The following is a 16,826-nucleotide window of genomic DNA, read 5'->3' on the forward strand; positions in this document are numbered from 1 at the left end:
TATCATGGCACATAAATAACAAGGAGATATTAAAATTTTGCGTTTTATCAAAAAGGGACTCTGTGGGAAGAAAAGGTTTGAAAAACTTACCGATTTTGAGTTTTCATCAGTTTTTGTATGACAAGATATTCCAAAATCCATCAGATAAGTTTGTTTGAGAATTTGAAGAGTCTGAAAATCATCCATTTGCATTTGAAATGGATCAGGCGATATGAACTTATTGGAAAAAAAATCAAAAAACTCGTTAGTTTAAAAATTGAGCTTTAAATAAAGAAGTCAAAGTTTCAAAATCTGTTAAGTTACTTTTGCATACTTAATAGATTTTGCAACCCTGATTTCTTTATTTAAAGCTCAATAACTCAACTCAACTAACGAGGTTTTTGAAACTTTTTTTCCAATAGGTTAAGATTATTCTATTTATATCGCCTGATCCATTTCTTAAAAACTAATTGATTAAAATTTCAAAGTAAAACTCATAAAAGTTTGACTTAAGTCAAATTATTAAAACTTAAGTAAAGACTTAAAGCTTAAGTTTTGACTTAAGTAAATTAACTAACTTAAAATACGAAATTTTTTTAAAAAATTTCTAAAAATTTGATTTTTTTATTTAAAATTTTGTTAAAAATCCAAAAAATATTTCACTTTTGAATTATTTTAACTTTTTCTTAAACTTAAGCTTTAGTCAAAAGTCGAAATTTTTTTTTAACTTAAACATGAGTTGAAGTTTAAGTCACTTAAGTTTTGTAAGCTGAAGTTTGAGTCAAAAGTTTTTGCAACCCTGAAGGATATTCATAAAAGACTTTTTTTTAGCATCTAATTAACCTCATAAGACTCCAAGATAAGAATTTTTTATAAGTTTTGAAGTAATTGAAGACCTTAAACTTTAAGTATTTGAAGTATATCGATAAATTGAAAAGCTCAATAGCTGAAATTTTGTCATTTTAATATCAATTAAAAATCACAAAATTTCAGCTATTTAGGTTTTCAAGAGATAAAGTGATCGATATACTTCAATTACTTAAGATAAAGGTCAATTCAAAAGGTCATTTAAAGGTCAAAGCTTCAATTACTTTAAAATTTGAAAAAAAATCTTACCTTGGAGCTTCATGAGGTTCATTAGATGCTAAAAAAGGCCATTTATGAAAAATCTTGTTCCAAAAAAAGCTTAAAGCCTAAACCTTTAGAATTAGAGTAAATCTTTTAATACCAAAAATTCTAAAATTCATCACTTTTCTAACCTCAAGGCACCCATATACACACGTGCTCTCTAATAAAACATCCAACTCATAAGGGTTAGGCGGAAATTTGAGTACGTACCACTTAAACTTTGTCCACATATATACATTTTTTGTATCCTAAACTATCGTTTCCATTCTGTCGTGTCTCCTGCACGATAAATATTGATAACAATAAAAGCCACATGATGATAAAATATAAAAATTCCTCGTAATAAATTCAGATTTTATTATTTAGTTTGTTGTTGTCGGATCAACTTGTTAGATTAGCAGTTTGGATACATTTTCCATGGGAAAGTTATTAAAAATATTTGTTTGGTTCCGCTTTCCTATAAAAGCAAGCCCAAAAAATTTTTGTTATTGTCGTGAATCGACATCATAAAAAAAAACTCAAAAATCATTTCTGCCAATAAATTTCAAAATTTATCTATTAAATGTTTTTTTTTTGGAATCTTTCTTCTTGGCTCCAATCCAAAAACAGAGCAATCCAGGATATTTATGTCACACGAAACTTTTCATAAAGCGTCAAAAATAGAAAAAGTTTCGTATGGCTCTTAGTGCATGAATTCTTTATAAGAAAAATCGTAAAAAAAAATCGAATAGAATCGAATATCATTCAATTAAATTGAATTTGCTTTGTCTAGACCTCCTTTTTCTTTATTTATTTATATTTTCAATTTTTCATGGAAGTGTTTTAGCAATATCCGTAGCATAATCCGCCACATGAGCCCCAATAACCGCATGGAGGGCAGTAAAAGTAGGGGTCAGCGCAACAAGCAGCTGGATAATAACCGCATGGACCGCAACCACGTGGGCTACAAGAGTATGGGGCACATCCGAAATAGCAGGATTGGGGCACACAGTAACGTCGCGGAGTGCATGGACGACATCTAGGGCGACATTTATAAGCAACGCAACACTGAAAAAAATTTTAAATTAATTTTAAAAAAAATTTAAATTAATTTTTAAAAAAAATTTTAATTAATTTTTAAAAAAATTTATTAAGAAAATTTTTACTTACTTTAGAATTTGCCATTTTTTTAGTTTTTTTTTTTAATTTTAATTTCACTGAAAATTTTGAATTTTTTTTTGTGCGTTGACTTTTCGTCCTTTTCTTGTAACAACTTCCAACAGAATGAAGCAAAAAAAAAATTTTAATGAATTGTCGAGAAAATCAATGCTTTCTATGATTTTAACGAAAAACCAGTAGCCGCAAGTGTTTTATTAAAATTTAATTTTCAAACTTGATGAAACTTGAAACCATTTGCAAATCGTTATCAAATTAAAACAACACTTTGCAACATTTACAAACAACTTCATCTTCAAAATCAACATCATCATTTTCCTTTTTAAAAAATAAACCAAATTACATGCAACAAGAAGATTATCAAATTGGATTACATATACCGCTGCGCCTGTGTCATGTTGTCGTTGTGCGTTACTTCACGAGTGCAGCCAAAAGTAAAATTTTACAAAATTATGCAGATATTTTGCATGTTCATTCATGTCAATTATCCACTAAGGATTTTTCCTCGTTTCGCTCTCGTTTATTTATCTTGAAGGATTTTTTGGGAAATTTTTGGATTTTAAGAGATATTTTATTGTCTGTCTGTGATTTTATGAAATGAGGAGTATTAAAATGTTGAAAAATTTAAAAAAAAAATTTTATTTTGTTCAAATCTTGAAAATTCATGAAAATTTCATTCATGAAAAAAAAATCATTAAACACATTTGACATCTGAAATACTTTAAAAAAATAATTCGGGAAGCTTATGGAAAATATTACAAAAAATTTTTAAAAAAACTCGTGAAATTTGAAAAAAAAATTACAAAAAGTCGAAAATTTCATAAATATTGTAAAAAATATTAAAAATTAAAAAATAAATCAAAAAATTTGTCAGAAAATTTAATAAAATTTAAAAAATAAAAAAAAAAAACAAAATAGAAAAATTTCGTAGAAATTTCAGAAAAATTAGAAAATATTTTTTTTTATTATTAAAATATTTTATTTAAGACTGACGTCAAAAAATAAAAAAAAAATAATTTAAAAAATTTGAAAATCTCATAAAAAATCTTCATGATTTGAAAAAATTATAAAAATTCGAAAAATTCTTAAAAAATTAAGAAAAATAAAAAAAAAATTAAGAAGAAATAAAAACAATTCGAGTTCTTCGAAATGCGGTAAAAATAAAAATATTTGAATGATCTTGAAAAAAATGAAAAATTAAAAAAAATAAAAAATTAAAAAAAACAAAAAAATAAAAAAAAAAATTAAAAATTAAAAAAAAATAATAAAACAAAAATTTTAAAAAATAAAATAAGAAATAAATAAAAAAAAATTTAATAAAATAGACTTTAGAAAAATTAAGAAATAATTGAAATCAGATAAAATTTGAAGGAATTTTCAAAAATATCCAAAAAATACTAAAAAAAAATTAAAAAATTCAAGAAATGAAGTTCAAATCCCTCATTTCGCATCACCTGTCACATTGTATTTTTCCACCCAGCGCGCGCGCTCCATCCCACAAAAAGTCGAGTTGCTTTATTTATTGTATTTCGTGCGGTTTTTCGGGTTCAAAAGAAGGCATCTTCTGCTTCAGCTATACAAAGAATGTGAATGTTTGCCTGCTTTCACTATCATCATTATTATTATTTTTGTGCAACATCATCATCTTTTATGTATTTTATCAGTTAAAGTTTTAATGGATTTTCTCGTGTGTTTGAATTCATTCACTTCAATGGCGGAGCGAGTACCTACGCTGAAGATATTTGCATTTTTCATACAAATTTTTTTCTTCGAATTTTACGAGACTGAAGCAGATTTTCACTCGAGTGTGAGTGGGTTTTTGCATTATGAATTGCATAAAAATTGAAAAAATATTGTAGTTTTGCATTCTGCTCTCAATTTTGCTCTTATTTGGGACAAGATGGCAAAAAGTGGCGAAAATAATGCATTTTTTGCTCAAATTTTTTTAATGGCACAAAGCAGGAAGCAAAGTTGGTGTAGTACTTATCAACATGGGAAATGAATACATTTGAAATAGAATTTGCATTTAAATTAAGGTTAAATTTTTTTTTTCGTGCGCTTGAAGATGAAAATCCTTGAAATTCGAAACAGGAACGGGAAAATTACATTGTCTCCCTCGCTCGAAGAAAAATGCTCAAAGGGAAGACGGAAGATCTAAGAGGATCAATTTCTTTTTTGAATTGATTGAAATGTCGCGTCGTCTGTAAATAACAACAAAACAACAATAACATGCCGACAACGACGACGAGACAATTTTATTACAAGCCCACAAGTCTGCAAGCGAGAGAAGAGGTAAAGCGTAATAGAATGAACATCCCGCAAATCGAATAACAAGACAATTTAATAATAAATAATATTAGAGTGAACACACCGCACGAAAACTGTGTATGTGTCGTTTACTCACTTCATTGGTGCGACGGAGAAAAACCACAGAGTGTGTTGCTTGTCGTTTCGCCTCTTGCATCCTTTTTCTGTATTCGAAAAATTTTCGAATTTTATCTCTGGCATGTCATCATCAATAAAATAAAAGGGCTCAGACGAGGGAGTCATGTGAGTGTGTCGTGTGTATAAATTACTGCTAGTAACTTACCCAGTTAATTACTCTTTCCGCTTTTCTTTATCGCTCTACTCTACTCTGTGCTTTGAATTTATTGAGAGAAGTCGCAGTTGAACCGGAAAACTGCTAATGGACCCTTGAATAGGAAATTAGTTCGGATTGGTGTCAATTGCTGTTCGTTCGTGAATACTTCGCTCTAATGGGATATTGAAAAAGAGTTTTAGCTTGTTGAATAACTTGATTCATTCACACTTTTTTGATGCACCTGAGTCTTGGATTTGAGTAATCTCATGCCACAATTTCAATGTAGTTCATACTTGCATATTGTTCATGAAAGTTTTTTTTTTAAGTTCTAACTTGTTTAATTTTTATCCATTTTGAAAAAATTGGCTTTGACACAGTTTTTGACACAGTTTTTTTGCTCTTGATTTAGTTTTTAAAACAAATCTATGTCAAAGAAAAAATTTTTTTTCAGTTTCAATTTTTTTGCAGTTTTGAGTTAAAAAATGATTAAAAATGATAAATTAGAGCACTCTGACAAATTTTATCCATTTGGAGCAAGATTTGACAAAAATTGCTTTGACACAGTTTTTGACATAGTTTTTTTGCTCTTGATTTAGTTTTTAAAACAAAACTATGTCAAAGAAATTTTTTTTTTTCAGTTTCAATTTTTTGTCAGTTTTGAGTTATAAAATGATTAAAAATGATAAATTAGAGCCCTCTGACAAATTTTTATCCATTTGGAGCAAAATTTGACAAAAATTGCTTTGACACAGTTTTTGACACAGTTTTTTTGCTCTTGATTTAGTTTTCAAAACAAAACTATGTCAAAGAAAAAATTTTTTTTCAGTTTCAATTTTTTAGCAGTTTTGAGTTAAAAAATGATTAAAAATGATAAATTAGAGTCCTCTGACAAATTTTTATCCATTTGGAGCAAAATTTGACAAAAATTGCTTTGACACAGTTTTTGACATAGTTTTTTTTGCTCTTGATTTAGTTTTTAAAACAAAACTATGTCAAAGAAAAAAAAAATTTTTCAGTCTCAATTTTTTGGCAGTTTTGAGTTAAAAAATGATTAAAAATGATAAATTAGAGCCCTCTGACAAATTTTTATCCATTTGGAGCAAGATTTGACAAAAATTGCTTTGACACAGTTTTTGACACAGTTTTTTTGCTCTTGATTTAGTTTTCAAAACAAAACTATGTCAAAGAAAAAATTTTTTTTCAGTTTCAATTTTTTAGCAGTTTTGAGTTATAAAATGATTAAAAATAATAAATTAGAGCCCTCTGACAAATTTTTATCCATTTGGAGCAAAATTTGACAAAAATTGCTTTGACACAGTTTTTGACACAGTTTTTTTTTCTCTTGATTTAGTTTTCAAAACAAAACTATGTCAAAGAAAAAATTTTTTTTCAGTTTCAATTTTTTGGCAGTTTTGAGTTATAAAATGATTAAAAATGATAAATTAGAGCCTTTCTGATATATACTAATGAAAAAATTTTAATTTTTTAGAATTTTTCCAAAAAAAAAAAAAATGAAATTTGTTTTTCAAACTATTTGTATGGCTTTGTGTGATATCCTTTTACTTTACGATATCCTTTAAATATACAAATTGGCATAATGCAAAAAAAAAAATCACATTTTCGAACAAATTTTGAAATTTTATAACTTTTATGAAAACTTGTTTCTCTCATATTTTACTCAATTTGCTCAAAAAATGCGTATGTGCGATTTATCCTCTCAGTTCTTCAATTATGACAGATAATTTCTCATTGCTTTTCGCTAATTTAAGATTTTTTGGTCTCTTAAATTGAACTTATCAATTCTGTCTTAATTGTAATTATTTTACTTTGAGATTCATTGAAGTCAATAGTTTTCTTGAGGATTTTTGATTTTTAGAAAAATATTGACTTCAATGATTCTCAAAGTAAAATTACAATTAAGACTGATTGGAAAAGTTCAATTTAAAAGACCAGCAAAATCTCGATTCTTGTCTTTTTTATTTAAATTTTTTCGAATTAGTGATAGTGCGTGTTTTCCGTATTGGCATCATTGTGTCAGCAGTATCACTTCAGTATATGATTCTTAAGAAGCGTATTTAAAATACCTTTTTGTTGAAACTTTCTCCGAAAAGCTGCTAATGAATTCATTGTAAAAAATCTTTTGTAAACAAGTTAATACTTCAAAGGCGCAGATTTTAAAATTAATCCAAAATCGATCTCAATGGTCGTCATGTTCAGGAGATTCAATTGTCGCACTTCAGAATGCAATTTGAAGCGCCTTAACTAATTAACAAGATAGTACTATGATAACCAATGTAAGCCTGAAACCAATATTTGTTCAACTTGTCCTTATTTTCTCAACCTGGCTAAGAATTTTCCTCGTAAACATCAAGACTCTCTTTGTACTTAAATTAACTCAAAGGATAACCTAAAAAGCAAACAAACATCTTTGTAATTTTCTCATGGCTATGTGAAAAGTTAGTGACAGGTCCTAAAGCACTTTCTCCTTATGCTTTCCATATTCAAGCAAAAAATAGCCTTGGTTGCATTTTAATTCCTTTGGGATTTTCCAATGTGTATTTTTCCTGAATCGTTCCTGAAAGAGAAAAAATCTGAAAAAAAAATTTTTTGAATCAAATATTGATTGTCCACGTACTCACCTCGTAACAAGAAGAGACTTGAATGAACGTTGCATGAAATTACACACTCTATTATGTGTTATTAATTCAATTTTGTTAACTTAATCTTGTAGACATTGTATTAGTTAGTTGTATTGTGCTTTGTGTTTATGACGTCGTCTACATATTAAAATATCTTTACTTTGTCTTGTTGCTGGCTTGATAACAATCTGATTACAAACAAATGGTACACATGTATGCCATATAGTGAGGATCTTACGAATCATAACATATAACAATAAAGTTAATTTTCGTCCTACGATGAACTCAAATATTTACGAAATGCACACTCATTGCTCTCTATCTGGGCTGTATCTAAAATATTAAATTCTGTGTTATGTTACAAACAAACAAAACAAACAAATTTTCAGTTTATATTCACTTCGCAGTGTATTTGAATTGGATTTCGGGTTTTGTTTATTGTTTAACATGGCAAAAGTTTTTTGGGGAAATAAATGTTGTTAGTTTTATAGTTGTAGATTTATGGGCCTTAAATGAAGTGGTTTTTGTCGAAATTTCTCATAATTCATATCGAGTTGTTTATTAATACAAACTTTTACTTACCTTCGATTCGATGTTAATTAAAAATTTGTCTTTTTCCTTTTGCAGATCGTTCCGTTGAGCAAGAATCACAACAACAACAACCATAACAAAATGGAGTCGACTTCGATTGGGACCCGATCTCGAGGTTTGTCACAATCAGCTCTTCAGCAGCATCAGAAGCAGTTACAAATGCAACAACCGCAGCAACAAACGACACAATTTTACCACGATGATAACTCCGTTTCACGAATGAATAATAGTCCAGGGTCGCCATTGTTTCCGCATTTCCCGCCCCCGCCTGAATACCCCCCGCCGCATGGCGAAAAGATTTCATACACAAAACAACGTTCAAACTCCTCTCATCGTTACCCGGACGACTTGGATGTCATTGAGATTTGCATCGAACCGGATCCAGATGAGCGCGGAATTAGAAATGGCAAGCCGCGCGCCAAAACACGCACAACTGTCAACTATGCCAAAAATGCCGCGTCGTCACAACAAATGGGCGATCAGCCAGTTCGATGGTCTCGCAACAATATCGCTGTTACGATGGAACGTTTTGAGCCATCGCCAACGTCGTCAATTACGCCTCCGAATAGCAGTTCGCCCGTTCCAACGCCTCCTCTCCCAACTAGTCACGGTTATCACACAATGTCGCATCATCACAGTAATGGCAACAATCCTCATCATCATCCGCACGAATATTCGTACGCGTATTACGAGCCAGGGGCGCACATGTCAAACACAATGCGACAAACCACTCTCCAGATGGCAGCACTTTCTGCTGATCCGGGACCATCTCGACCCCCGCCCCCCAACTCGATGCGTGCATTACTTAACACTGCCAGTCGCAAAAACTCGCCCAATAATCGTCACATGTACATAAACCACTATGGCACACAGGAGAATGTCTATGAAGAGATCGCGAACGATCCACGGATGCGCATCATGTCAGCGGGCAGCTCCATGGTATCGCTAAACCAAAGTCTCGTCGAGGAAGAGTTTCGACGCATCCAAAGTCGTCATCGTCGGATATTAGGCGAACTTAATTTGTCTGTGGAAGCGATGTTGATGCCCGAAACGCCCCCAAGTACGAGTCCCACGCACGAACGAGTAGATTTGCCGGCGTCGCAACATGACAATTTGAATGAACTTTTGAGTCAAGTCGGACCCACAGATGAGCTCTTATCGCCCGTCAGTACATCTGCCGTCAATGGCGACATGGATAGCGGATTTAGTGGGAGTAGCAGTTCCGCAAGTTACGTTGGGAGTTTACGTTATCATCGTACAAATGGCGGAACAGGCGGCAATGGGAGTGTTTGCGGGACACAAACACGTTCGTCAACGCCATCTGGCGGCGGGAATGCTTCGTCGCATAGCGGAAGTATAAGATCGTCGCAACGCAGTACGGATGATTCCGGCATTACAACAACAGCTAGTCGTTCCTTTAGTTCGGTGTACGAAGGTGGCAAATGTGCCACGAAAAAGTCTTGTGATGATACGGAAAAGCCGCAGAAAATTAGTTTTTGGAGTCGCAAAGGATGGCGGAAAATTCCCGGCTTCTCGAGTACTACGAGTGTCAATAAGGCGGGATTAGCGAATGGTGAGTTTTATTTTTGTTTTTAAGCAAATTAATTTTTTTAAAAATGTTTCAAATTTAATTCTACTAAAAATTTAAATATTAATTTTCCAATCTTAAATTTTTATTTAATTAAAATTTAATTGAATTAAATTTAAATAATTTTTTTAACAAAGTAAAAAATTAAAGAAAAAAAAAATTATGCAATTTTCAAACGTTTTTTTGTAATTTGTATTTTTTTTTTTAATTTCAACTAATTTTTTTTTAACTGTTTGAATAATTTTTAAATTTAAAGAGTAAAATAAAGACATTTTAAAAAGTATTCAAACAGTTAAAAAAATTATTTAAAATACTTCAAAAAACAAAAAAAATACAAAAACGTTTGAAAATTATATTAAATTTTTTTCTTTAATTTGTTAAAAAAAAAAATTAAAAATTTATTTATATTTATTTGAATTTGATCATTAAGCAAAATTTTTAAAAATTAATTAAAAAAATAATTTTGATTTTTTCCAACTATTTTTCCTATTTTCTTGAATTAGGATATTAAAAAATAAGTAAAATTTTAATTAAAAAATTAAATAAAAAAAAATTAATTAAATTTATTTAAAAAATAAAAAAAATTATGTTAAATTAATTTAAAAAATTAATTGGAACCTAAAAAAATTAAATTAAAAAAAAAATTAAAATTAAATAAAAAAAAATAAAAAATAATTTTAAATTAATTTAAAAAAAAAAATTTCAAATTAATTTAAAAAATAAAAAAAAATTAATTAAATTTTTAAATTAAATTAATTTTTTTTAATTTTTAAATTAATATTTTACTTATTTTTATTAATATCTTATTTAAAAAAATTAAGAAAAAATCGAAAATATTTTCTTATTATTTTTTAAATGTCAAAATTAATTATACTTCTCATAAAATTTTAAAATCCAAAATAATGTGAAACATTTTTAAAAATTTTGTAATTTTTTTCACCCCAACACCCTCAAAAAATCACATTTTCACACGTAGTTACTTGATCTGACGGAAAATTGCTTTGAGCCATTCCATTTCATTTCATGCCACAAATCAAAAAGCACAAAAGCACTTCTTTTTTCACACACACTCACTCTAATTTTTTCCTTTAATGATTCCAATCTCATCTGATATCGTGCCATTTTCCATCAAAAGAGCGTCGTCGTCGTCATCTTCTATTTGAACAGCACAAAAATATAAAAAGCGATAAGTCACAAAACAAAATTTATCTCACGATTAAACATCATCATGTTTCATCATCGACATTCTGCTCTGAAGTCGAAACAGGTTGTTCTTTTCCGTTCATTCTCTAAAAAAAATGATAAAAAAGAATGTTGAAAGACAAACAAAAACAGACGTTTAAAGCCATAAGTACCGATGATTGATTTTCCGTAGGCAAATCCATGACATTTGAAAAAAAAAATTTTTTTTTGAAAGATTTCGAAGTGATTCAATCGAATTGGCATAACGGCTCTTCTTCTTCATCCAAACAACTTCCTCTACAACAAAAAAAATCCTCTATCAAGCAACTACTCCGTCACACACAAAATTTTTCTCTCTCTCTTATCCTTTTTCCGATAAATTTTTGCATGATTTCTATAATTTTTCTCTTATAAAAATGTTTTCTCTCGATATTTTTATTACTTTATTTTTATAATTTTTTGATTATTTTTTTTTCTTTTATTTGCAGTGTATGTGACGAAATAAGAGGAGGAGAAGATGAGGTTGTTGCCCTGAAAAGAGTTCCCGGATGAATCGATGTGATGCTCAAAAAATTTCCCGAAGACGGAAACGACGTACTATTAACTAGAAAGAAAAAAAATAATAATAAAAAAATTAAAATGATGAGAGGAAAAAATGTGCAATTTTGTAGGAGTTGAACGGAAAATATTATTATTTAAAAAAAATAATTTAAAAATTATTATTATTATTATTAATTAATTATTAAATAAAAAAAATTAAAACAGAAAAAAATGATAAAAATAGGCAAAAGTAACTAGATTTTATTAACTGTTCGTGTTAACTAATTATTTAATTAAATTAAAAATTAAAAAAAAACAACAACAACACTAAAATATGGTAGTGTTAGGTAGAATATACAAAATAATAAAAGTGATTCTTTTATTCAAAATAAATATATTTTTTTTATTTTTAATGAATTTTAAAATAAAAGGCTTCCTTCAGAATATTTTTTTTTTGTGAAAATTATTTTAGAAATTTTCTGAATTAAATTCATTAATTAAAAAATAAAATTCTATGAAAAATGGATTTTAAATTAATTTTTTTTTTCAATTGTTTCAAAATATATTAATTTATTTATTTAAGTTTAAAATCAATTTTTCATAAAATTTTATTTAATTAATTATTTTATAACTTAATTAATATTAAAAATTTTAAACTGTCATTTTAAATTTTGACGTTTCTTATTTTTTTTAATTACATTTTAACCATAAAAATAATTTTAAAAAAATATATTAAACGTCAAATTTTTAAATGAAAATAAAATTTTTAATAAGCTATAAAATAATTAATTAAAAAAAAATATGAAAAATTTATTTAAATTTTTTATTAAATTTAAAATTAAAATAAAATTTAATTAAAAATCCATTTTTTTTAAATTATTTAATTTAAAAAAATTAATTTTTAAAAAAAAAATGTTTAAAAATTTTAATTCGAGTTAAGAATTTAACTTGAAAAATTAAATAAATTTTGTTTAAATTTGTAAATTTGTTTGAATTTGACGTTTGAAGTTGTCAAAATATGACACATGTCAAAATTTTCAAATTTTTTTAATAAAAAAATAATTAATTTTTAAATTTTTGTTCACATAAATTTTTAAAATATTAGATTTTTTATTAACAAAAATTACTCTTAATTGAAAATTCAAAATTTTTTTATTAAAATTTTTTAACTGAAAAAAATTCATGGAATTTATGCTGTGAAAAAATTAAAGGCTTAAAATTCAAAACTTTTTTGAGAATTAAAAATTGGTAAAAAAAATTATCCTTTAATTTTCTCAAAATTTTGCCATTTTCAATATAAACAACAATTCATCGAGACAAAAAAATAATTTTTACACAAAAATACCTTTTTCCCTTGAGATTCCGGGTAAAATTACGTCATTAAAAAATTTCCTTTCGACTCAAAAATATGCCTTGCCTAATTAGTAATTCTAACGAAAAATTGACTGACTGCTAATTTTCCTGCCTTTACATTTTCACAAAGCGCAATTTTCTTTGATAATCTCGCTTCAAGTGTTGCAGATGTCTTTTAAATACTCGTTAAAGACGCGCCGAACTGACGAAGAAAAGACAACGACGATGACGGCACTCTTTTTTCCTTTTCCTTCAGATTTCCGTAATTATCTCCTTCCTCTCATTAAAATTTCATCTTAATTTTTAAAATCAACTTAAGTTTTTCCGTAATCTCGTTTCGTTTAATGTTTATGTTAATAATATGCACCTACTTTTTGCTGTTTCTCTCCACTGTCTAGTTCTTTGCCTTTTTTTTTTGCTGAAAATAAATAAAATATTGTCAACTGTGAGGAGGTAATGCTAAAATATGCCTCGGAGCTATCAAAGTGACAAACAAAGTACGCTTTAGTAATTATAATAAATACAACAACAACAACAACAAATCCCATTGTACTCTCTAATTAGCGCGATTTTTACCTGTGATGTCTAGCTAGATCTAGATCTCGTCGTCGTTGGCGTTGTTTATGTATGCAAAAAATATTTTGCTGATGATGATGACGATGCGCGACGACAACTCGGCAGTAGGAAGAATATTCATTTATTCAAATTAAATGTGTATTACAAGGAAATGGTAAACATAAGGAGGAACAAAGGCGGTTTTCATTTATTTCGACGACGATGATTCAGACGACGAGATAACAGTAATTTACTCGTTACAGATTTTCTATTTCAAACGGATTGAATGAAAAATCGCGAATTTTTTTGATGTTTTGCGAAAAGTTTTAAATTTTCTTCTAACATAACAAAAAATATAGCAAAAATCTTATTTTTATTTAAAATTTTTAAAAAATTTATCAAAATTGACAAAAATTCATATAAAAGCTTTATTTGAATTTTCATTGAAAAATTTTTAAATAATAATTTTAAATAATTAATAATTTAAATAATTTTAAATAATATTTTAAATAATTTTTTTTTAATATCTCTTACAAAAAAAAAAACTCAAAATTTTATTTTTCATTAATTAAGAATTTTTTTTGCCTTTAAAAATTAATTTTTATAAAAAAATTTAAAGTTAAAAAAAAAAATTAATTTTTAATTAATTTAATAAATTTAATTAATTTAATTAATTTTAATAAATTTTTAATTAATTTTTTAATTTTTTTAAAATTTAATTTTTAATTTTGTCAATTTAATTTAATTAATTAATTTTTTTTTAAATATAAATTTTCAAGCAAAGTTGGTTAAAATGTAAGCCTTTATTTTTTTATTTAAAATTTTTTATCTAAAAATAAATTATTTTAATTAATTGGTCACGTGGTTAAAATTTTTGAAATATGCAATGAGACAAATATTTAAAATGTCACCTGGGTTAATTAACTCAATAATTAAACTTTAATAATTTATCAATTAAATTTAAAATTAATTATTTTTTTTTGTTTTATTAAATTAATTAATTAAAAATTTTAAGTCACGTGGTTAAAAAAATTAAAAATATGCCATAGGCAAAATTTTTAAATACTCATTAAGAAAATATTGAAAATTTGCATTGAGAAAATTAGTTAAAATTAGGTTTGGGAAAATTTACTTTGAAATTTTGATGAATTTTAAAAATTTTTACTAACTAAGGTCACGTGGTTTGAATAAAAAATTTTTCCTCTAACAATTTTTTAAATAATTTTTACCTCTCAAGGAAAATTCTCTTACAAAAAAAAAAAAATAAATTATTTACAGATGTGCCCAAATTGAAACAGAAAATCCCCGGACAAAACTCCCGGGTACGATAATTAAAAACATTTTTTCCCGTTAACCGCCGAAAAAACGAAGGAATTACAGTACCTTATCTAATTTAATTTTAATTAACAACGTTGTCAGTGGTCTTATTATCATTAAACAGCGCAATGACATTTTACGCAAAATGAAACTTTTTTTTTTTTTAATTCAAAACTCTTTTTTTTTTGTATGTCTGCAAAAATTACAAACCCAAGCCATGTTTATTTAAATTATTACAATGTTGTTTGTAAATAATAAAGCAGAAAAGAGAAAAAGGTGCAAAAAATCGTGCTTTTGTTAATTTTTCCTGTCGTTTTTGCAAACAGCGGTTTTTATTTTGTTAAAAATTCATTTCGAGCAAAAGCGAGCAAAAGTTTGTCGATGTGACCTGAGATAACAAAGGAACCCAAGAAGAAGTCCCTCTCATAAATTTCATCCATTTTAAAGTTTTAGTCTAATCCTCTTTTTGTACAGAGACACAAAAAGGAAAAAATGGAATGTCCCATGAATGTCTTTCCTCCTCCGCTTCATCGACTTCGACGACGACGACGTGAATAGTTAAAAGGCCTCAAAAAGGAATTTCGAACAATGGCACAAAATCAATAAGAATAAAATATAAGCTGGCAGCAGAGTACAATGTAAAATACAAATTATAGTGGTAATTTAAAGGAAATTTTACAATTTTTCCATCACTTTGATTAAATTCCTCGATTTACGTCTCATTCTGGCTTCATTTATGTATGCAAACATGTCAATGAATATATGCAATCCACCCTCGTATTTATTGTCTCTCCATGAATTTTTCCGATCTATTTTTCTCGTTCTTCGTTCGTTCGTTCGCTCGCTTTTTATTTGTATAAATTCTTTTGTGTATAGATAAATTCACTACTTTGTCATTATCTTCATTTGAAATGATTATATCAAAGCGGAATTAGACGTAATCTTGCAATTACGATACGAATGGCATTATTTTCCCTCCGTATTGCGATGTTTATAGTTCCTGCCTGCATTATTCAAATTACGTGTGTGCGATTTTCTGAGAGATTTTGCGACCCTTGTGATTTAATGAGATGTAAGGTAAACATTAATTTTTCTTTTTTAAGATTATTCGAATTTTTCAAATTATTTTTAGAATATTTTTAAACTTTTCGAAAAATTTTTAAAATTACTTTAAAATTTTTCGAAAATCTTTTAGAATAATTTTGAGACTCTCTGAAAAATTTTTAAAATTAATTTAAAATTTTTCGAAAATTATAATTTAAAATTTTTCGAAAAGCTTTTAGAATAATTTTGAGACTTTCTGAAAAATTTAAAATTAAAATTTTTTTAATTTTTTTAGAATTTTTCGAAAAGGCTTTTAGAATAAATTGAGACTTTTCAAAAAATTTTTAAAATTAATTTAGAATTTTTTGAAAAGCTTTTAGAATAATTTGAGACTTTTCGAAATAATTTTAAAATTATTTTAAAATTTTTCGAAAATCTTTTAGAATAATTTTGAGACTCTCTGAAAAATTTTTAAAATTACTTTAGAATTTTTCGAAAAGCTTTTAGAATAAATTGAGACTTTTCAAAAAATTTTTAAAATTAATTTAGAAATTTTTGAAAAGCTTCAAATAATTCTAAAAGCTTTTAAAAAAAACTTTAAGACCAGAATTAAAAGCTTTTGATCAAAAATCGTCTCTTTTTCTCACAAAATCTCACCGAATCGAATCATTTTCGAACAAAAACGTTCGAACCAAAAATGCCAAAGATACACACACACTACTCCAACGAAATAATGACTGCAAATTTTTTATCAATTGAAATGAAATTTTCGAGTCAAGCATCATGAAATTTTGATTCAATATTGACGACGCCGACGACATCGACTAATGATATATGTCGGGGATGCATTACACAATTTGATTGATATGTCTTTCAATTCCATCCATTCATGCGAATCACTTTAATATTCATGCATGCAAAAGCAAATATTCGGACATATGGACCAAACGTACGTACCAAATTTAAATCTGGATTTAATGTATTCCACTATTCTATTCATCCCGGCGCTCTCTCCTCTCTTTGCCTCTCTCTGACTCTTTGTGTTAAAAGGTAATAAAATTTTCATGCGAGTCTCATATGTTTTCGTAAAATTTGAAATTTAGATGGAAAATCAAAGTCAAGCGTGTGTGTGATGCCAACGAGACAGATTATTGGCAAATCAAACACAGACCAG

General features: G+C 27.4%; 1 protein-coding gene across 1 annotated transcript in view; it reads left to right on the forward strand.

Annotated features, from left to right (window-relative positions):
* LOC134835904 (lateral signaling target protein 2 homolog) overlaps window positions 1–11,635 on the forward strand; it is a 157,170-nt gene extending 145,535 nt beyond the window's left edge. The window contains exons 2-3 of the mRNA XM_063850911.1: window positions 8,110–9,646; window positions 11,332–11,635. Of these exons, the coding sequence (XP_063706981.1) occupies window positions 8,110–9,646; window positions 11,332–11,348 (1,554 nt within the window). The 3' untranslated portion in view covers window positions 11,349–11,635. The remainder of the gene's footprint in view (window positions 1–8,109; window positions 9,647–11,331) is intronic.
* The last annotated feature ends 5,191 nt before the right edge of the window (window positions 11,636–16,826 follow it).

The sequence above is a fragment of the Culicoides brevitarsis genome, chromosome 3 (assembly GCF_036172545.1).
Source record: "Culicoides brevitarsis isolate CSIRO-B50_1 chromosome 3, AGI_CSIRO_Cbre_v1, whole genome shotgun sequence".
NCBI classification, from domain to species: Eukaryota; Metazoa; Arthropoda; class Insecta; order Diptera; family Ceratopogonidae; genus Culicoides; species Culicoides brevitarsis.